A 22,663-nucleotide genomic window follows, 5' to 3' on the forward strand; every position below is an offset into this window, starting at 1 on the left:
AATTTTAATCAAAAAAAATATCTATTTAAAGAGTAAAATTACAAAACAAATGTAAACATCAAAAAAGAAATCATCTCTATATATTGACAGACATAAATATGTACATGTGTATTCACTTATGATAACAAAAAATAAATATTTATTTTATAGATAAATTTTATTTTTTTATTCAATTTGAAAAAATAAATAGTTAAAATTTAGAAATAGTGATTAAATTAAAAAATGTCACTCAAGAAGTAAAACTGAAAAAAAGTTGCGGACAAAAAAAAATTATATGTAATAGTAGGAGTATGGTTGAAAAAAAAAGCATCTCATCTAACTGCCAAATTATATTATTAAATAATATAATTTGTCTAAATATATATTATTAATAATGTGTTTATGATGGAACCCCTTTTACTATGGATGTTAAATGTAATGTGACATTGGACGGTGGTGGCAGAAGTTTAAAATCCTTCCTCACACGATTTCATTTTGGATTATTAAAGAAAGAATCCAAAATCTGAAACTTGGTATACACATTTCGGTGACAAGACATGTGCGAACTGTACCATGAACTTTCCAATCTTTTCTTTTTCTTTCTCATTTAATCAATTTACGCATTCTAATAGTTTAACGACGAAGATACACTTAGAACATGATTACATGTTAAAGTATTCAGTTAAAAACAGTTAACGACGAGATAAATTTTATAGAAATCGTTAAATTAAGTTATAAGTGTATAATTTTTAAACAGTTAATTGGTTCTCATACATAAAACACTGAATAGCAAATTGGAAGAAAAAAATTCTTACAAAATGAAATCGGATCAATATTAAAGAAAATATAAATAGATGATGTTAGCCATTTGGATTTTATATATATATAATAAATAATTAAATGTGTTAGGATTATTATATTTTATTAGTCAACTAGATTTATGGTTAAAAATATACATATGTCATTAAAATATTAACTGTGTAGATACATGTAATATTATATTTTGATGAAGAGTCAAATTATGAATATTGACTTTTAGAACAAGTAATTGATACGGGTTACACAAAGGGGTTATGACCTGCATTTGTGAACACATACAAAATATATATTTTTGTTCCCAATAATCAATTCAAGTATGCTTTTGCATTATGTTTCTTCAATATTGGGAACTACTCAACTAACTATAAGGGTTTATTATTCTTTTATGATTCATAATCAAACAAATGGTATCAAAGCATGTTAGTTTATGATTAAGTCCATTATTTGCATGAACTCTTATATGAGTTTTTTCGCAAATGTTATCAGAAACCTAATTGTGAAATTTAGAGTTTCTATTTTGAAAGTTTTCCTGAAAATTGATAAATCCCAATCTAGTATGTTCATTCAGGTGGTTTTCGAACCCTAAATTCTCAAATGTTTTGAACTCTGACCAAACAGGTGGCCCTTATTTGTATACCTATATCTCATACATGAAAAATCTCAATCTCTTAACGTATTCAAATCATTTCATGTTGAAGTTGAGAATCAACTCAACAAAAACATTAAGAATATCAAGTCTGATTGTGTAGATATGACATATCAGGTGAACAACGTCCAGGACCTTTTACCAAGTACCAAGAGGGACAAGGAATCGTCCCATAGTACACCATGCCAAGTTCATCTAGCATGAATGGTGTGGTTGAAGACGTAATCAAACTCTTTAGGATATGATAAGGAGTATGATTTGTCATTCCACCATGCCAAAGTCACTCTAGGGAGGGGCACTAAAGACTACAACTTAAATTTTTGTGATGGTTTCTAGACTCCATAGAGTACAAAACCACAAGAGTTCATCACCCAACCACACAAAGTTAATCCCTTTCACGCCAAGGACCAAGGAACAAATCCAAAAGCTAATATCTCCTACTACTCTCACCACATAACTCATTATACTCTATTTAGAGTTCAAGATAACTCCTTCCATACATCTCTTATATCAAGGCATACATTAAATTATCCCACTAAGAATTTCCCTTGAAATCCTTCAATCTTCATCATACATGCTTGCTACAACAACTTCTAATCAAGTCATCACAATAAAAATCATAAGCATGCCTTAGATCAACCACATAATACTCAAAAGCAATCAAACAATGAAAAACAGGGCATTTAACGCTCAACGCCAGTGCTCAATGTCAGTTGCCTCGTAAAAGTGGACGCTCAATACCAACATATTAGCGCTCAACTTTAGGGAGCTAAAATGTTTCCAAACATGTACATATCTTTAGTGTTCAGCGCCACCTGGCTAGTGCTCAATGCTTATCAGCTCGTAAAAGCTAGCGCTCAGCGTTGCCATGTGAGGCTTAGCGCTGCATCAAATATTAACAAATTTAATTTAAGGTTTTTGGAAAATCAGGTCTTGTTTCATAGCTCAAATTGGTATTCATCCTTTAGGTATTAGTCTAAATAGTCTTTAAATCATAGGAATTCGTATCAATTTGCTCGATGACTCAAATCCTACATTCTCCAATTACCTCGCATCCAATGAAACAGAATTCATTAAGTAGTTCACATACTGAAATCATCCATACAAAATTGATAATTTCCAAACTCAATCAATCATAAATGTGCTAATATCACAAGAAAAATTAGCTTCCCTTACTTAGAGAAAATCTCGACTGACCCTAACAACTCGAAAACCTTCCCCATGACATAAGGTATTCTATCTACACAATAGAAATACCACAAGGATAATCAGATCATATTATCGTGACTATTGATCAACAAAGAACTAAACAACAGACTAAAAGAGCACATGTGATCTCAAAGAAAAACGCACGCAAAAATTATCAAAATTACACAAAGGTGGAATTGAAAATCAACTTACTTAAATACAAATATTGATCAAATGGACTTGAAGACCTCACCGTAAAGATCACATAAGTGGTCTTCAATCTTCGAAGAGATGATCACATAATTAGATAGCTTAAAGAGAAAAAAAAGAGTTTTAAAAAAGACATTCCTAAAGATAAAATATTTTTAAATAATAAAATCCCTTCATTAAATTTTTATTTATAATTAAACGTTTTATTATTAAAAAATTAGGCCTCATTTTAAAACAGTATATCCTAATATCTCACATCAACTGTTACAAAATTATTGTTCATATATTTATTTTTAACTTCGCTTACGCAAATAATTTTTTTTAATTATAATTACATTACGAGTAAATTAAATTTGTTGTAAAACTTTTATAGACAAACAAAAGTTGTGTTCTCTTATTCACCTTTCTACATTGCCATTTAATCCAACAGTAATTTTCATACCTGAAATGTAAATGAAGCACTTCATTCGACATTGTTTCTATGTCCTTCTCCACTTTTAGTTTTAAATATTCCAGTCCTTTTTTTTTTTTTCATTCATCTCCACGATTCATTCTTTTTTTTACATTTTGGAGATACTCCATCTCCTACAAACCAAACTCAATGTCTTCAGCTTCTCTCTTTTTCTGTCCCCACTCACATGCTTTCCCTTTTCATCCTTAACCTTTTTTCATAAGCTTCGTCTTTCTCTTTTCCTCATCACGCCATAACCAAATAAATCAAACTACTTCTCCAAGAGATCTTATTCTCACTACGTTTCTTGCATTCATTTTTATACTTCTTAATCGTATATTCAAATTCTCGCATTACACTTTTTTCTTATTATTCCTCTTTATGGTCTTGGCTTACGTTTGTTTTATGCTTTTTATCGATCTATTTAACATCCAAATGACTCGGATAAGCAAATGATAATTATATATATATATATATATATATATATATATATATATATATATATATATATATATATATATATATATATATATATCATTATTTATTCATATTTAATGATATATTTAATTTCTAAAATTCTCACATTTTGTATCCTAATAGAGGAACAATCATTTCTTGTAAGAATAGGTTAAACCATATGGTGGTAGAGTATTAAGCTCAATGTGAACTTATACTATCTCCATGCCCGAGAAAATAAAAGTAATTATAGTTAAATGTTAACTATCTACTTAATAATAAAGTTAGAAAGCTAGAAAATTATTAAAAAAAAATTAGAAAATTATCATCTCACATATCTCTTAGGTTTTACTTCTAGAAGTGATTCTAAATAAGGTTGTAGAAAAATTAAGGTCTCATAAGTTTTGGATTTCTTCTTACCAATGAAGGTAAAGCAGGATGATAACTCCTGATGTTTGGTGGCTTACGTGCAACGCTTGATTTGGGAAACATAGACTTTATTATATGTCTTTGCACTTTAGCAAAATATGTTGTAACTATTGTTCATTCCTCCAACTTGACTTCAAGATGTGAGTGTTAAGCTTATTCTGAATGGTAGTTGCTGAAACCAACCTTTTTTTCTGTTACATTGGACATCTTAGAGTAGCTTTACGAAGATAAATATATATATATTTCAAGAATAATTTTATTATATAGTAAGACAATATTATGTATTATTTATACAAATAAATTTACATAGTTCATTTAAACTAGATCATTTTTGATTTTGGTTTCCGTAGTTTTTTTTTTTTTTTTTTTTTTGTATATAGTGTTATAATATGATATCGACCTGTGTGAGTTCTAAAAATAGTTTAAATACATAAGAACTAAAAATATTAATTCAAAAATTTATAGACAGTTTTTAAGAAAATTATTTTATAGGAATTAAAACTAAAATTTACATATTTTACTAAAATTAAAAAAGTGACTCTGAATTTTATAGGATAAAAAATATACGAGGATTAAAATTAAAACTATTTACTTTCAAAGGAATTAAATATCATAATTTAAGTCCAAAAGTTTATTTATAAAGGTTGAGAAATTTATTTTTGTTTATGGTGATTATAATATTACTTCAGATTATGTCTAAGGATGGTTGGTTGGTTGTTATAAATATTATATTTGAGTTCCTATTGCTTTACATAGGACTCTTGTGTCATATTATATTTAAGCATCTCACCAAACTTGTATAAGTTTTAGTTTAAGGGATAGTTTTTATAAACACAAACACTTACACTTTTTTCTCTATTTGTATTGGTTAAGCATTGTTCTATAATAGTTCTATAATAGAAGTAGGATTTAGTTAAAAGTATCTTGTACAACACACACAAGTATTCTTTCATTTAGATTTGTTAGAATATTAACTTTTGTGACCATGATATTTGTGTATATTATTTCTAGATAGTCACAATAATAATAATAATATGAAGCGGGTGAAACTTAATTAATTGTTGAAAATTTTATTTTAATATTATTTTTTCATTTATAAAATTTGAATTTAACATTTTGCCGAGTGGATTGAGTAAAAACTTCTTATTGGAACCAAACGTTTATCTTAAATTAAATTATCGTTTTGAATTTTTGGTAAAGAAAGGATTAACAATTAACTATTTAATGAATTCATATTATCCTCTATTAGAATTTATTAAAATCAATTTTTTTTAAATAATAAAGCACGTACGAAAATGAGTATATATAAATGATAAAAAGTGTAGGTGTTTGCTTGTTAGTATGTGTGTCTTGCGTAAAGGAGGAACCGTCCATGACACAGAGTCATGAGTTCCAATCGATAAGGGACACCTGTCCCACAACTTTTGATATTGTCGGTCACTACTTTTCTAAAGTATCACCGCCATACACCTCATCTTTTTCTTACACAACCACTTACTTATTTTCTATGAAAAATTCACAGTCGGATAATAAATTTTCTCAATTTCAATCATTTTAAATGCTATTATAATTTCTTTAAATTATTATTTTTTAAATGTGCATATCAAAGTTCAGCAATTTAAATTATGAATCAATTTTTTTTTAATTTTAAATACATGAACAAAAAAATGAGTAATTAAAACTGCGGACCAAATATCCTTTCATACTAAACTAGAGACACTAAATAATTTTACAGCACAAATTCTTTGCTTTCTTCATAGTCTTTGTTCTTTCAGTCTAAATTTATAGCATAAGTAATTGATTATGTATTTGTATATAAATTTTAATGGAATTTGAAACTTACTTTAAAAAATAATAATTTAACTATTTTTTTTTCTCTTTATGAAAAAGGAATAATAATCTCAGACTCCACATTCTTTTCATTCTATCAAATCACCACCAATTCATCCAAACAAAAACAGCCACTTTCAGCTTCCCACAATAATCTCCATGAACAATAAGTCGTTAGATAAAAAACAGTCTAATTTTTAGATTTCTTTTAAATTTAAATATTAAAAATGATTATGATTAATTATTTTCATAAATGTATATATTAGGTTAAATGACAGATAAAGTAAGATACAGAAAATAACTGTTTTTATCATACAAAGTTTAACATATTAATTGATGTAGTTTAAGGAAAGTTTTTAATTAAAATTAGTATATATATTTTTTACTTAAACAATCAGTGTTACAAGTGATAATATCAACATTAACCATATGTATTTCAGAAATAAAAATTTCATTTTAATAAAATATACTAAAATATAAATTTACTTGCTAATCAATGCTACTGTTACATAATAAGAAAATCTGTTCTAGAATTTTATTTTTAATCAATGTATTTTAGACTGTTATTAGTAAATTCTGATTATTAGGGAAAAAAAGTAACACTCTAGTGATTTTGAACAGAAAACGCCGTCAATTGCAACGGTTTCCCTCTCCCTATTACTGTAGCCAGATTCAAATGTGTACCGAACCTGAGGTTCGGCGCTGAACCTCGTTATGCACAACACTATAAGAAGGGACACCAAGCGCCTCGCACGTTACATGTCATCAGCACGAGCCTAAACTGAAAAGCTTTCGATCCCTGTAAGAGCGGTTCCGCGAAGATTTAGGGTTTTTCTAAGACAATGGCGGATGAATCGGAGCACACAGCGGCGCCGGCAACTGGGGAATCGTTGCTCGACAAGATCGCCGACAAGCTCCATGGCCATGACTCTTCCTCTTCTTCCGATTCTGATTCCGATTCCGGCAAAAAGGAATCCTCCTCGATCAAGGATACTTCCTCGATCAAGGATAAGGTTTTCCGTCTCTTCGGGAGGGAGAAGCCCGTCCACTCCGTCCTCGGCGGTGGAAAGCGTATGAATCTCTCTCTAGCATTTTTTACTTCTCTTAATTGACACTGTTTGGCTGTGGTTTCGTTAGATCTGTGATGTGAAGTGATTCGTTGATCTATGTTGAGTAGATTTTGAATGATGCTACGTTTTGTTGAATTGAAAATGTTGGAAATAAATATATAAAAGTTATTTATTTATTAGGAAGTGGAGTTAAGGTGCTTGAATCTTACATTACTATTTGGAAGTGGAATTCGAGTTCACTTGAGTCTGATACTCAATTTTGAATCTTTTTGTGTTCGATTTTCACTGATATTGAATTTAATGAGCGTTTTTGTATCTTCGTACAAAGCAACATGTTGTATAGTTCTCTAATTGGGTTTTAGATTTGTGATCATTTACGCGTTGGTTATTGTTGTTTGACTGCCGTCAAACAACTCGTTGATTTATCATGTAGATCGAAGACTTCTTCGAAATACCTGATTTTTCCGTGAAAGAATCATTTGTTTATTTTTTTTTCGTGTGTCTTTCAGTTTTCTAAAATATCAAAAATAATTTAAATTTTATCAGGATCAGAAGTTATTAGAGAAAATTAGTCACTTTTTGCTTTTTTTATAATTGCAAACAAATATGCTACAATAATCTTTTTGTTCTTTTTTATGCTCCATAAAATAATCGCTAAATTATTATAATCAGAAGCTAAATTATTTGACATGGGATTTATTTATTTTTTAATCCGTGTGACTAATTGTTCTAACATTCAATTGCAGCTGCTGATGTGCTATTGTGGAGGAACAAGAAGATATCTGCTAGTGTACTTTCTGTAGCAACGGCTGTTTGGATCTTTTTTGAGTTGCTTGAATATCATCTGCTTACTCTAGTCGGTCACATTTTGATTCTGTTGCTTGCGGTTTTGTTTTTGTGGTCCAATGCCCATACATTTATTCACAAGTAAGAATTCGGAAGTTGATAATCTATTATTATTGAACCAAGTCATCCTGTGTAGTAGCTATCATTTATTTCTATTTAGCATGTAATAATCAAATAATGTTGTTGCAGGGCACCACCTCGCATCCCAGTTGTTCATCTTCCTGAAGAGCCTTTTCTTCAATTTGCATCTGCATTGACAATTGAACTCAATCGCGGATTTGCTGCCTTGCATGCTATTGGTTCTGGAAGAGATTTGAAGACATTCCTCGCTGTATGCATTAAACTCATTTCTAATTTCATTTATATACATCAAATATTCTTTTTAACGTGTAATTATTATGAATTATGGGATTTTATCATGGTTTGAACTGCAAAATGCTGTACCTATGATTCTTAATTTAGTGTTAGTTTTAGTTTGAATAACTGAGCATTCCGTTGTTGATATGATAGGTTATTGTTGGCACATGGATTCTATCAATTGTGGGAAGCTGGGTCAATTTCTTGACCTTGTTCTACATTGGTAAGAATAGCTTATTTTTACTTTATATTTTGTTTGAAGCCATGAAAATGATTTCTGGAATTTCACTGATTTCCTTGATCTTCGTTTGCAGTTTTTGTTTTGTTGCATACGGTTCCTGTCTTTTATGACAAGTATGAAGACAAGATAGACCCTCTGGCGGAGAAGGCATTGATCGAGTTCAAAAAACAGTATGCTGTGTTTGACGAGAAGGTGTTGAGTAAGATCCCGAAAGGTCCATTGAAAGGCAAGAAGTTAGCTTAGTGTTTAAGTATTTGGCTCTCTGAAGACGAAGAGGCTCCACTTGAGTGTTTTTTATTTAAGAGCCTCGTTTCTTTGAAAAAATATGCCAAGCCTTGTTTTTGGACTTGCTTTTTGGCGGGTGCGGTATTCAAGATCATGTAGCTTTTCAGTTTTGCTACAAGCATGTCGATTTTGCTGATTACAACTTTTGTTGGACCATGTAGTTGTTCAATCAGTAATCATTATTGTAAGCAAAAAATATTTATGTTAATTGTCGACGTTTTTCTTTGATTAAGATTTCTCGTGTTTGGTGTTTCTGTTTGATGATTCAATTTACTTATTTTAGAAGTTAAAATTAGGAGTAGCTTACATAAAATCTTAGATAAATTAGCTCAATTTCTACAAATAGCTTATTTATAAATTATTTTGTAGAAAAATGATTTTATTTTAATTATCTTAGTGTAAACTTTGTGGAGAAGTTGGACAGTGAGATTCATGTTATTTTTTTTTATTTAAAACAATATTGCAGTTTGCCTGTAACTTTTTTTAATATAGTAAAAATAGTCTGAAGTCTGCATTATTACGAGGAATTGCCATCTATATAATCAATGCCAAATAAGGTTGTATTTACTCGAATATATAAATAAATATAAAGAGTATTTGTTGTATATATTGATAAAGTAAAAATATTTACGTTGTTATTCAATTATGAATTAACAAAGTGCCATGTATTTTATTTTTACATTAACCATCTTTTATAGAGAATCAACTATCATGTTTATTTAGTTGGTGTATAAGTTAATAATGACAGTCATTAATTAAAATGTTTCTCATCTCAATAAAAATGTTATTTTATTTATTAAAATATAAATATTGATGTAATTTATCTGGAAGAAATTTAAAACAATTTAGGTAACATTTAATTGAAAACTATAAACATTAATTAATTTATAATTCTTGTTAAAAATAAAATTGCAATCCTTTTAAAACAAAGTTTTTATTTTGTCCTAGATGTTTTACAATTTTGTTTGATAAAATTATGAATATTTTCAAATTTTCCATCATCTAAAAAAATAGCAAATTTTTGCATATAGTTTTATAAATCATTTCAATATCACAAATTAGCATACATATTAACGTAATTTTAAAGTTATTTACAATTTAGCAATGATTTCATGTAATACTTGATTACATTTTATTTTTATTTTATAAATGTTGTAAGCTAAATTGTTTCTGCTACATACAATTAAATTACGATTGTGTAGTCGATAAAGGAAAAAGCTTGCAAACAGAAATTTACAGTGGGACAGCTAAAAAACCTTTACGTCATTGGGGAAAATATATTAAAATGAAAAAAAATAGTAAATAAACTTATTAAATTTTAAATAGAAAGCTGCCAAATATTTAATTGCTCTTATTTTATTGTGTTCGTTTTTATTCATTAATATAGATAACTAAATACATTTCTTTATAATCACATTTTAAAAGGCCATTCTTTCAAATAATTAAGGCAATAAATTATCTTAATAGATAAACAATGTATATATGGAAAATTACTGTGAAGTGTTAACTTAAATGTACGAAAAATTAGTGGAATATATGATTGTGTAAAAAGTCAGTGTAAGTAATAACTAAAATCTCATCAATTCTGAATTCTTTGGAATGATTTCATGATAACAAAGAAGTGAAACTAATGTCTAGAGACTAGAGAATTGAGTATAGCAGACGAATGGAAAATTTATGTGGCTATATTGAAACCATTTTCAATACAGCATATCCCGCCATTGCTTTTCCCAACCACAGCATTTGATACCAAATAAGGCCACAATAATTTTCGTCAATGAAGAGTGTATAAAATATTCAAGCTCACTACACTATTTTCGTAACAAAAAGTTATAACATTATGATGACTACAAAATATCACATAATAGAACATTTAAGTATGGATCACAAAATAGAAAATACATTATAGCTGCGCACTGGTTTCAAGTATAGAACTGTGTTTTATATACATTAAACAAATGGGACCGATATTACATGACATCTACATCTTCCAAAATTGGCAATAGAAAGTAAAAATACTTAGAAGTTCCCCGTACCCTCTTAATTGAAAAAGAGACACTCATTTTAAATGTGAAAGAATTAATTGAACAATATCGCATGCCTATAATTTAACAAACAATGATATATACCTTTGTTTAATGACGGACTCCAATGTATACTTAGTATCTTGGAAGCAGATTAGAACTAGAAGTAGAAGTAGAAGTTGTAGCATCGGATGACGTAAGAGGAACTGTTGAGAACTCAGAATCAAAATGTTCAGAGCGCTGAAAATAAACACGAGGGGGAGGAGGACTGACATTTTTATTAATTGGAGTAGTTTGAAAAGGTGATGTTTTTCCAGCATCAAACGTCCGATTCGAAAAGAGTGGAGTAGCAGAAACAGTATTTGGACTTTTATTGGAAAATGGTGAAGTGGCAGAAATAGTATTTGGGGTTTTGTTGGAAAATGGTGGAGTGGCAGACATAGTATTTGGACTTTTATTGGAAGGATCTTCCGTGGATTTACCTGAATTTCCTGAAGATTCTCTCTTTTCTCTTTCTTCCGTTTCCTTGAGAAGAAAATCAACCCACAGATCTGCAAATGACTGCACGAGAAAACATAATAGGACTTAAATTCAACTCAATTTTCTAATGCACAAGGTTGATTAAACATGGTTCAGTCGGGAAAAATTCATTGGTTAATTTTATAAAGTACCATACTGATCAACTCAACTAGAATTACATAAATCTATTTCCTCAATTTTCTCATCAGTGGTTATCTGTTCTATTGAAAAACAGCCAAATGTAACATTGGAGAAGAAGTTATAAGAGATAAGAAGAAATCACCTGGTTATCAGATCCCGCATTAGCTGCTGATTCAGTCGAATTTCCTCCCAGGATGCCTCCAACCAGGCGGCCAGGCAGCCCTAGAACTCCGCGAACAACACCTTTACCCGCACCTTGTTGAGCACCACCAATCCTTTGTTTATCCTCTTCAGAAAATCCTAGCATGCGAACCATAAGATCCAAAACCTGTTCCCAATGTATCAAACAGTAAGCACAAGACATCCCACAGATCAGATAAAATAACACAGCCAACATCAGCAGTACAAGTTACGGAAAGCAAACATAAGCTGCAAGTAAACAAATGCATGTGAAGAATATAATACCATACCATTTCCCTTTCATACCCAGGTTAAAACATGAACCAATGTTGCATTCATTCATGTGGCTAATCATTTTTCTCACATACCACCTCGTGTATTTCTTGTGCATGTTTGGTTTAGTTTATTCCAAGGGAAAAAAGCTTTTTTCAACTCCTCTATAAGAAAAAATGTTATTATTTCCCCTGATTTCAGTTAAACCAAGTCATGGGAGTTTTAAAATGCTAGCCATATATCAGAAATTTGCTGTACTAAATCTGAGTACAAGTATTTGTGCTCTCTGCCGCCCCCAAATGGCAACCATACACATGCAACATGAATTATAACAATTTTTTGTATGATAAAGGATATTGTTGGGTTTCGTTTCAGACCCAGTCCTGCACAACGCATTTAAAAAAACAAAAACAATAACATTTTCATACCTCTCTGCTGTGATTTCTCTGAAAATAAGTTACAAGTAATTTTATCACAATGCGCCTGCAACAAATTTAATTTAGATTAGTATGAAAGTTCACTATCACGCATAATAAAAAAATTATTCCAAGTCTAAATTCAGCCAAAATCCTTACTTAGAAGATTCCAAAAATAACCTTATAAGGAAATAAAGAGAGTAGATAAATGCACTTTCCAGGATATTCATCAATTTACAAAGAAATCACATGGTCGAGCAAATGATGGAAGAAAAACATACTAAGAACACAAACAGGCTAACCTGTCAACAAGATAATCCGAATCTACTGACATTCTATTCAACTGTGTCATACTCTGCTCAAGAACTTTCCTCAATTTGGCATTATCATCCTCAAGCTTGCTTACTCTACTTCTCCATTCAGTTTGCCCCTTCTCAGATTGTGAAAGCTTGGCTAAAATTTCTTCTCTTTCATTCCTTGAAACTTCTGCTCTGTGATCGGCTTCCTGGTAACAACAGTAACCATTAGATCTACAACTTATTAAATCAGGAAAGCCAACAAGTTAATTTATTATCTAACAAGACAAATATACTCGAGTAAATTTTTTGGGAACAATGCAAGATAAGATCAAATGCATAAATAGAGTGAAGAAATTTTTTTTTTTATACTTTTTTGCTTTCCAAAACTTTTATTTAGTAGATTAATAATGTTTTTCGTAATAATGACTTCCACAACACCCCTAAGGGATGTTGCTACATATGATGATGACAATAACACAGAAAATTGAATTAATCTAACCACTTAGATGATTAATTTGGAATGATTATTAATCAAACAAAGAATTTAAAAACTAAAAAACAGACTGAAAACGGAAACATGTTTTTTTCTAAAACAACTTTGTAACATCCTATATCTTTCAGAAAATCAATTGACATACTAAAATAACTAAAGTAACTCGTGAATACTAAACTTTAAAAAGTGTATCTAAGAACTCTTAAAAGTAAATGACACAAACTTAAGTCATACAATTATAAACTTAACATTTTACACTTCAGGTTATACTTGATATAATTTTATGTCTTTCTTGATTTATTTTGCAATGAATTAATATTATGTAATAGTTCTCTTCTAAATATGTTGATTATATGTTTTCTAATGATACTAATTGGAGTATGCACTAAATATTATTTATTAAAAGTGTGCACCGGTAACCTATAAACTGAAACGGATACCAGAGTCAGTTATGCTGAGTAGGCAATGTAGTTAGGTTAGTTGCAGTTCAAACTACTAAATCATATAAGCCAATTTTCTTTTCCCTCAAATAGTTCTATACAGTTTGTTTCCCAAAGTAGTAACAAGAGCACATTCAGATATTTAGAGACAGAAAGAGTCTTACTTTCAAAAGTTGAGAAAGCTTGGCTATTTCCTCTCTTGCATGAACCAACTCCCTTTCTAAATGCTCCTAAGGAATAAGAATATAGTTCATGAAAGGTAAGTCAAAACTGTAGACACAAGCACATAAATTTAAAATATAAGGAACTGTACCAAGAAAATGAAAGTGAGCAAGTTTTTTCAACCCAACTAATGTCTGCAATTTATGAACAATAAAAAAAGATGCACTGATGTGTTTTGTACCTTGGCTTCAATTTCAGCATAGTACTGCCCTAGAGCTGTCTGAAGATTTAAAAGTTCAATATTTTTAGCATCTATAGTGCTCATACAGTTTGTAAGCTTCTTGTTCAGGTCATTAATGGCTTCTCTAGACTTGAGAATTTCACTATTGTTAGCCATCTTCAGTTCCTCTTGACTTGCAAGTGCTTGCTTTAGAGTTCTCTCAAGATGTGATACTTGAGCTGCTAAATAAGTATTGCTATCACGTAGCTCTTCGATGATTTTGCTGTCTTCATCCATTTTGTCTGATTCCTCAGCTGCCTAGATAAATCAGTAAGGAGAACAACATTGATGTCAGAGAAATATGGATATAGTAAATCTGTCCAGGAAAAATGTAAGATTATATCATTAATGCTCAGGTTATGGAGAAAAAAAGGTAATAGTTCAGTAGATAGCAAAATAGTAGGCCAACAAATCAAACTAAAGTACACAATGAAAGCAACTACTCATGACCAAAGCTCATTTTATTAGGAAAATGTAGTTAAACAAGTATCATTGCAAATGCATATGTTTGCATGGTTTAGTTGTCTATAGGACCACTTAAAATATATTTCGTACTGCATATTATTACTGAAAAGAAATGTTGAAAGATCAATCAGACATCACCAATTAACATGGGTCAATATAGATACAATAAATGTGTCTCATTCGATGTATGTTGAAGAAACACCATACTCTTAAGGTTCGCCATTAAAAAGAGTGAAGAGGAGTAATTGGGAGAATTGAATGACAAATTAACTTAATAGATTGCATGAGAAGAAATGGAGATTGAGTGATTTTTGCAACATTTCCAGTAAGGCAACCGAGGGGAGTCAGGAGGGAAAGCTGACATGTATGGATATAAGAAAGGAAACAGGCGGAACATAGATGCAGGAAAAGTAGAAGTGCTGGAGAATACCAAGTCTCTCACACACTGAATATTATAATTTATAGTCTCAGTCTTTATCGTACACTGTCACTGAGGGGACAATACGCCACCTAGGAGTGTTTTTGATTCAGTTTCTAACACTGAAGTAAACTATATAGTCAAAGGTGTTTGGTCAGTTGGCAATGGTACAAGCTAGGTCAAATTTAACACAGGAAAAATATATCTTACAAATATATAATATAATTAATAAGATATGCAAAAGAACCATTATTTGACTCTTGAATGTCATGCTTACTTGTCATTGGTTCCACGATTGAAAATATAAATGAAGAAAGAGATTAAAGTAAAAAAGAACGAAACCTTTTCCAGTAAATGTTGTTTGAGACGGTTCAATTCGTGTACTGCTTTGTCCCTGTCCCGCTGTGCTTCATTCAAATCTTTGCTTAGCTTGTGTAATGATCTTTCCATTTCTTCCTTTTCGGGAAAACTTTTGGAGTGATCTGGTATCTATTACCAAAAACCAATTGCCCAATCCCCAAAATGAAAAGAAAATGATTAGATTAGTAAGGATATGAATGCATAACATGTAAAATGCATATTGCTATGAAGTTTTGGCTCACATCACTGGCACTGCTTGAATCTTTTTCCTCAGTATGTGAAGCATCACGCATCATTTTATCTGTGAAAGACTTCCTGCTATTTTCAAGAGCAGCCTCAATTTCATTTTTTTCCATCTAATAACAAGGGGAATAGGATCATATTGGTGTGTTTCAGTACAAAAATCATCATTATCAATTTTTGAGCAAAAAAATAGTAGCAACCTGCGTGCAGTCAAATATGGTAAAGCATAAATATACAAACCTTAAGAGTAGTGTTTTCCTTCTCTAAAGTTTCGATAAGTCTTTTTAAGCTATCCACAGCCACCCCTGCTTCATTTTCTCGTTTTGTCAACTCTAATTGTAGATGCTTTATTTCTGATACTTTTTCATTCAACTCGTTGTGTATTTTGTTCACCTCCATTGATTTCTTCAAAGCAATAACATATTACTAGTTAGATAACCAAAAGCTTTATAACCTAGCCCACGACAATGCAAAAGTTTATCAATGATTCAACGAAAGAAATAATAAAAAGATTTTGAAAAATTGGTAAAAGCTATCCTGTTCTCTTTTAGTTTATCCCAATTTTATTTTCTATTCAAAGAGAAAGACAGAAACTTTCAATTTGGGTTGTCATCTGAATTAATAACAGCACGACCATTTATTATCTTTTGTGGTAGAAAGAAGATTTATTTATGCCTTTGGTCCTTCTATTGATAGTTTGCTATTAAATCTCAATTTGTGTTGATCAAAAGCCGATTTAAATACTGGAGATTTCTTTTAAAACATATATAGACCAATAATTGGTGAGTTAGTTCACTGGATCTTTTAACAGTATAACAATATGAAAGCCCAATTTGCAAAGGCATTTCTAAAAGGCTAAAACAATTTATTGAGGTGCTTTTAAATTTGAGTTCTCTAACTTAACTTCAGAGCATGTCTAGTAAGTGAAAGGAAAAAATTGATAGCAACAACACAATGACAAAAATATCAATCACAAAAAGTGCCCCAAGATATACAATAATGAAATGTAACAGTCATTTCATGCATACATCATTTGCTTCATCTCCCAAATCTGTTGTAAAGTTTGAAATCAATTCCATCAAATTATATTAAACATAATCAGTTTGTTATCCCAACAAACTTCTGACATAGATGGTTCTCTCTTAAGTGTGACCAGGTAAATATGATGCAGCCAAGATCATGAAAATTCATATATCTACTTAATATAACTCACTTTGTCCCTTTCCAACTTTAACATTTTAAGCTCCTCTTGAAAAGACTTGCTTAATCTCTGTTCCTCTGACATTAAAGAAAGAATAAGAATGTATGTTAGGAACTTATGCCACTTCTACTTATATGCCCAGATACAATTTAGACATTCCAAAAGCATAACAAAAATACCTTGAAATTTGAGCTGAATCTTTGCCGATTGATCACGTTCTTGCTCTAGTTCTAACTTCAACCTCTGGATATCTGGGGAATGTTGTACAGCTACTGTGGTATTTCCATCAACCGCAAGCTCCTAGAAGGCATTCATACATCTGTTGTCAAATTCACTCATCACTAAAGTAAAATACAAAGCTATCAAATCTTATACATCAAAACTATCACGAAAAATATGGGTGTTTGTATTATAAAGACAGAGAAACCAAATTATAGACTAAGAATAACCCGAAATTAAACATATCATTACCTTAGAATTTCCTTGTAAATTTGAATGTCTGAATTCCATCTCACTTTGAATAGCATCAGATTTCAAAGTAGACACAGTTCCATTGTTTATGGCATTACGACTTTTACGTTGCAAGTTCAACTTGTTCTGTCGATTGGGTGATTGATCTCTACTTCCCTGCACAAAAAGTAGTCAACATGAATCCTTAGTTATCTATTAAGATCAAAGCCACATAACCAAATACTATTAGCCACATTACAACATAACAGTATTCCCATACTTAGGATGGAACAAAGCACATATCACAAGCTTAATGATCACCATCTAGAACACCAGATAGGTCTACGAGTCCCACCAACCCACACTAGATAACCTAAAACAAGAAAAGTATAAAAAACAAAGAAATTTGTATTCTTCCAAATGAATGATAAATGTTTGACCAGGTATTTATTTCAAATCACTCATTACTTGCATTGATCTAATCCTATAAGTTGACAAATAATAGAATATTTGTATTTTCATTAGTCCTGTTCTAAAAGTACTTTCATAATAGAATATTTGTATTTTCATTAGTCCCTCTCCAAAAGTATTTTTAACACTTAAAATTACTTTTTGAATGGCTATTAACAAATGCACCGACTTATATAAAACAGCTTAAAAAATACAGAGAACCCATAACTACAAAAGAGCTTTCTAATACCTTGTTTTCTGTATTTAAGGAAAAAGGAAAAAAAATTCCCTAAGAAAATCCTATCTGATTCTTATAAGGGTAAATCCTTGATGGAAATCCAAACTTTAAACTGAGGCACAAAAAGAAAACATAGTCATTTTCCCATCTTTCCCTACCAAAATGTGCTGTAAACAACCTAAGAAAAAAGCAGTTGCAAGGCTTTCAGCTAAGCTTGGTCCCCATTAAATAGTAAACGAAAGACCTTATCTCAAATATAAAATTAAGGCTGGTGTGTGAAAACCTATAAAACAAACAAAAATAACTTCTTTTGGTCGACACAAGCATTTTCATATGGTAATGACATATACCCGGTTGCCCACTCATAGTTCTATCCACAACTAGTCATTAAAAAAAGTATGTTCACAATAGGTTTGCAGCATTTTAATAGGCTTACTTAGATTCAAGGCCCAAAAACCAAACTTAACTGCAATATGAGAATGCAAATGGCACTGCAAGTAAAACATCCTCATTGCTAATTAAGTTTCACAAGAACAGATGCCAAAAACCAAATTTAATGAAGGACCTCCAGAACAGGTTGACATACCTTGACTGTATAAGTTCCATTTGAAGATACTCCAGAACCTTCAATTCTGGAGACACGCAGAGCAGTATTTGTAGCCTCCAAATTCTGCTTTAATGAGCCATTTTCTTTATTCAATTTAACAATGTGATCCTGAAAAGGAAATCATGGGGATGGTTAATTTTAACAAAGGCCACAGGTGCAAACAATGAATTAATAGTAGATAAATTGATAGGTGATTATATTGATGAAACTTTTATGTAAGATTCCATGTAATGCAGTTACATTCTATTATGTAATCAAGAAAATTAGAAAGTCCTCTTCTTTTGGGGGAAGGGGGAAAGGATCAAAGCTTTACTTTAAAAGGACAAAATCAAGAATATGTGTGTGTGTGTATTTTCAAATGACCCGAGATAAGAACAGTTTAAAGATTTGGGTTATGAATCAAGTATTCCAAAAGCTTAAGCAATTGAATGAATAGATATGCATGATTTCATATATAGCACACCTTCTCACCTATGATCTTGAGGCATGAAAAATGCACAAGCCCACCCCGGAAAAAAATTAACTTTTGTATACAAGAATAGTGCAGCAAGAATTGAACTCTAGATCACATGGTTATGGAAGATCTAATACTATGTCATAAACCATCTATCTAAAAATCTATGAAGCCCTGATACTCCAAACATAAAAAAATATCAATGTCTGAAACATATACAATACTGATATGCGTTTGATATATCACATATATCCACATACTATCCATAAAGTATCCATTAATTTTTATTTATTTTTAAATAAACTCTCAGATATGGCTCCCTTACTGCCTAGATAAGATACAACTAGGCACTCAGCTCTGTAAAAAATGTGGTTTTTATTCTTATAAGGCAGCCAATAATATTTATTGTTCTAAAGGAGCATTTCTCTTCCAAATGAAAAGAGCTTGTTATCTATCTTCCTAATCACTATGTATTTATTCTATAGAGCCAAAACTTCTTTTGGATCAATGACACTCTAACTTGGGTAGGGAAATCGTATATTTTTGCTGACACATAGTAAAAGAAATATATTATGATAATATGGGTGAAGGAAATGTATGTAACTATGCTTATTTGTCAGGACCACGAGTATCTTTTTTGGCAAAATGTAATCATTTATTGACTATTGATATATTTATCTATTAATGAGCAATTGGTAATATGAATGTTGCTCAAAGAATATGCTATTCATGACATATACATATATAACCGTTTTGCTAATTTATCTAGACCATATCATGTTTTTAATTTTTAAAAATTCCTTGTATCCATATCATATTATGTACCTAGGTCTCATGGCCCAAAAGTTTAATCGTTTGGGTGAGACCACATTAATCATTTAATAACCGATCAATTTAAAACACCCTAAGTTGCATAAAACCAACAATAGTTCTTCAAAACGTATGGAAGATACCCCAGTTAAACAGAATAAACCCAAAAAGTTCCAGTATTAAAAAATTGTCTCAACTCAACAGAGCCCGAGTGCACAATTATGTAGCTTCAAGTGAACTAATGAAAACAAAAATCTACAGATTAAATGTAAATTAATTACATATATTCCAGAAAGTAATTATCGTACCTCTTTTTCTTTTAACAGAGCAGCATAATTAACTGATAATGCTTTAATCTCTGCCTCAGATGCTTGAAGCTTCTTGATTTCTGCTTTGTACTGTTCTATCTACAAATAGTACAGCAAATAATAAAATTACATCTTTCCTTTCAGATTATAAAATGGCATCTTATTCAACCATCCACTTCTAAAGTAACTGGATTCAAGGGGCAAAAGAAGTTATAAACATTCACATATTTAGCCACTACAATTTCAAGCATTGAAAGCACATTTTCACTAATTAACCTACTAAATTTCGTGAAAAGTAAGCATAACAATTAAATCTTAACCAGTAGGTTCTAACCACAACCCGACTTTGATGACAAAATCCTGTTTTGATTGGATTCGGGTTTCCCCACTTTTCTAACATCCAACACAACTTTGATGTATAACCCGATTTGATTGACTTCAAGTTTCTCCCCCGCCCTAGTCATAGCAAGAGTGGGAGAGTCAAACCCATTCCTGACCTACTAATGCCTGTGTGAAATAATGGCAAGTATTGATGTTATGAAGAAATAGAAAAATCTCAGTAACTTCCTATAAGTTGGAAAAACAAAAAAGAATATTTTTTAAAAATATAGTAAACTAAGGGAATCTTTATATCTTTGAGGTACACGAAACTAGATAAAAAAGCATTATGTAAACTCAAGTTAGTTTCATAATGCACTTTTGCATTACCATTCAGTTGCCTCAAACATACATTTGCAAAAGTATCCCCTATGTTACTTATGTGGAGAAGGGATATTTAAAAGCACGCCGCTGCAATTTCAACGCAAATACAGACATGCTATTTTGAAACATTTGATGACTGAATAGTCAAAATCATTCCTTGAAAATACAGTGTCCATTATGTTAGTTCTTATTTCTTAGAGGATGAAATTACATTCACAGTTCTTGATTTTGCTTTTAGTCATCAAATTAGTCCCAAAATATTCATATAAAATGGTTGATTACTGAAGAAATTAATATCCAAGTACCCAAAGACTAATTTTCCTGATCAGGAACAAATATAGCCAATGAGATGTATAGTACGGAACCACCATGAGTAGATGATTCCGACCAATATTCCTGTGACATGTACTTGAATTTTTAAATTTCCGAGAGAGAATTAATTAAACTCAGCTGCTATTTGTTGAGCGGAAATCAACTAGGACAGTGGTAATCTTGAACAACACAATAATTTCCCATATCCAACTTGCTTAATTTTTTTTCTTTTATTTTTCCTATAAAATAACATTATATGAACTAATCTGGTATACAGTTCTTTAGATGTTAATTATCTCGTTCTCAGACAATTGGAATTTCGCATTGATAATATTTGTAACAAAAGTTTGCATTATAAAAGTTTACGCAATTACCTAGGTTAAACTTCACTTCCGATTAAAGAACAACTCAAACTTCTAAGAAAGTTCATCTAACTTTTGTCCAAAACTAAAACCCAAAACCTACTTCATTGCAGAACCAGATACGCGCTTATTAAATTCTCAAGAAGCTTAAAGATTCACAACGCAACGCATCTTTAAGAGAGAAACAGAGATAAAGAATGACCTCAGGAAGAGAGGCATGATCGATGCCGTTGGCGAGCGGCGACCCAATTCCCGATTTGGAACTGGCGGAACCGTACGAACTCCGGCGACCGGAGACGGCGGAGTTGTCGCCGTTGGCACTGATGCCGGTACCGTACTCACGGAGAATTTCGTCGTCGTCGTCGTCATGAACATCGAGCGCGATCTTGTTGAGGTTTTCCTTGAAATTGGCAATGGTGCCCCACATGATTCAAAATCCCAAACGTATCCCCCGAAAATTGCAGTGACGAATGAAAATGAATTTATAAAGATGCAATTGAATTTTTCTAGTTCTTCATTTATGGATTTGGGGGAAATGAGAGAGAGACTGAATCTGTGAAAGTAGGCACCGCAATGTACAATTGCTGGTAGATCTCAGATGGGGGAAGAAGAACTCCTAATTCTCATAATTTTTTATTTTTATTTTTTTGTAGGAAGAGTTATTTATTGTAATATTTTATTTTAGGTCACGTTTTGTTTTACGTCACGTTCTGCTATACGTGTAGAGCTGTTACAATCACTATTAATGTACATGTTTTACTCTTACCTTCTCTCTGGTATCCAGTTCCAATAGATTTTATTTAGAATTATATTAAATTGGATACAAAGTTTGATTCAATTAATAAAAATTCAATATAAAGAATTTTTTATGGATAGATATTCTATTTATTAAACAAAATATTATTTCTAACAATTTTAAAAAAAATTAGTCATAGAAAGTTGATTAAATTTATTTTTATTTATTAAATAAGAATTCATAATCTTTAAATTGATAGTTTGATGTGATAGATTATTTTTATAGTACAATATAAACTTCAAACGTAAAATTGACAATAAATATAAACACAAAAAAAAATTATATAATACTTTATATAATAGTATAAATACTGAATCACTTTAATAGATTTGATGAGAAATTAAAGAATTGTCATGAAAGAATAAATTGCATTTAGTATTTCGTTGTCCATATACAAAAATTTAAATAATAGAAGAATTTGTCTAAAAAAAAATCAACAATACAGAATGTAAT

At 30.8% G+C, this 22,663-nt stretch overlaps 2 protein-coding genes across 3 annotated transcripts; one reads left to right on the forward strand and one right to left on the reverse strand.

The window, feature by feature from the left end:
• The first annotated feature begins 6,748 nt into the window (after positions 1 to 6,748).
• LOC114167606 (reticulon-like protein B1) lies at positions 6,749 to 9,061 on the forward strand. Its single transcript, XM_028052712.1, has 5 exons — positions 6,749 to 7,079; positions 7,825 to 8,005; positions 8,114 to 8,255; positions 8,435 to 8,504; positions 8,596 to 9,061. The coding sequence occupies exons 1-5, from the start codon at positions 6,851 to 6,853 to the stop codon at positions 8,763 to 8,765; spliced, it is 792 nt and encodes a 263-aa protein (XP_027908513.1). The 5' UTR covers positions 6,749 to 6,850; the 3' UTR covers positions 8,766 to 9,061.
• Positions 9,062 to 10,587: 1,526 nt separating this feature from the next.
• LOC114167146 (golgin candidate 3-like) lies at positions 10,588 to 22,046 on the reverse strand. Of its 2 annotated transcripts, none has more exons than XM_028052122.1 (15): positions 21,617 to 22,046; positions 20,039 to 20,137; positions 18,446 to 18,574; positions 17,193 to 17,348; positions 16,901 to 17,021; positions 16,734 to 16,798; positions 15,761 to 15,925; positions 15,520 to 15,633; positions 15,260 to 15,406; positions 13,996 to 14,292; positions 13,757 to 13,822; positions 12,663 to 12,865; positions 12,373 to 12,427; positions 11,634 to 11,819; positions 10,588 to 11,392 (listed from the first exon to the last, which is right to left on the reverse strand). In XM_028052122.1, exons 1-15 carry the CDS (start codon positions 21,839 to 21,841, stop codon positions 10,967 to 10,969), a joined length of 2,454 nt encoding a protein of 817 aa, XP_027907923.1. In that variant the 5' UTR covers positions 21,842 to 22,046; the 3' UTR covers positions 10,588 to 10,966. The 2 variants fall into 2 exon arrangements, with proteins under 2 accessions (XP_027907923.1, XP_027907924.1); XM_028052123.1 differs by lacking the exon at positions 21,617 to 22,046 and adding an exon at positions 20,373 to 20,525.
• Between the last annotated feature and the right edge of the window lie 617 nt (positions 22,047 to 22,663).

The sequence above is a fragment of the Vigna unguiculata genome, chromosome 10, assembly GCF_004118075.2.
Source record: "Vigna unguiculata cultivar IT97K-499-35 chromosome 10, ASM411807v1, whole genome shotgun sequence".
Classification (NCBI taxonomy): Eukaryota; Viridiplantae; Streptophyta; class Magnoliopsida; order Fabales; family Fabaceae; genus Vigna; species Vigna unguiculata.

What these genes read in the sequence shown, in the direction of transcription:
- LOC114167606 (XM_028052712.1), top strand. Translation starts at nt 6,851, where the DNA reads ATGGCGGATGAATCGGAGCACACAGCGGCGCCGGCAACTGGGGAATCG. An exon ending in CGTCCTCGGCGGTGGAAAGC is followed by an intron (nt 7,080 to 7,824) that starts GTATGAATCTCT and finishes ATTCAATTGCAG; the next exon opens with CTGCTGATGTGCTATTGTGG. An exon ending in GCCCATACATTTATTCACAA is followed by an intron (nt 8,006 to 8,113) that starts GTAAGAATTCGG and finishes ATGTTGTTGCAG; the next exon opens with GGCACCACCTCGCATCCCAG.
- LOC114167146 (XM_028052122.1), bottom strand. Translation starts at nt 21,841, where the DNA reads ATGTGGGGCACCATTGCCAATTTCAAGGAAAACCTCAACAAGATCGCG. An exon ending in TCGGATTATCTTGTTGACAG is followed by an intron (nt 12,428 to 12,662) that starts GTTAGCCTGTTT and finishes AATTTGTTGCAG; the next exon opens with GCGCATTGTGATAAAATTAC. An exon ending in ATGCGGGATCTGATAACCAG is followed by an intron (nt 11,393 to 11,633) that starts GTGATTTCTTCT and finishes TTTCTCGTGCAG; the next exon opens with TCATTTGCAGATCTGTGGGT.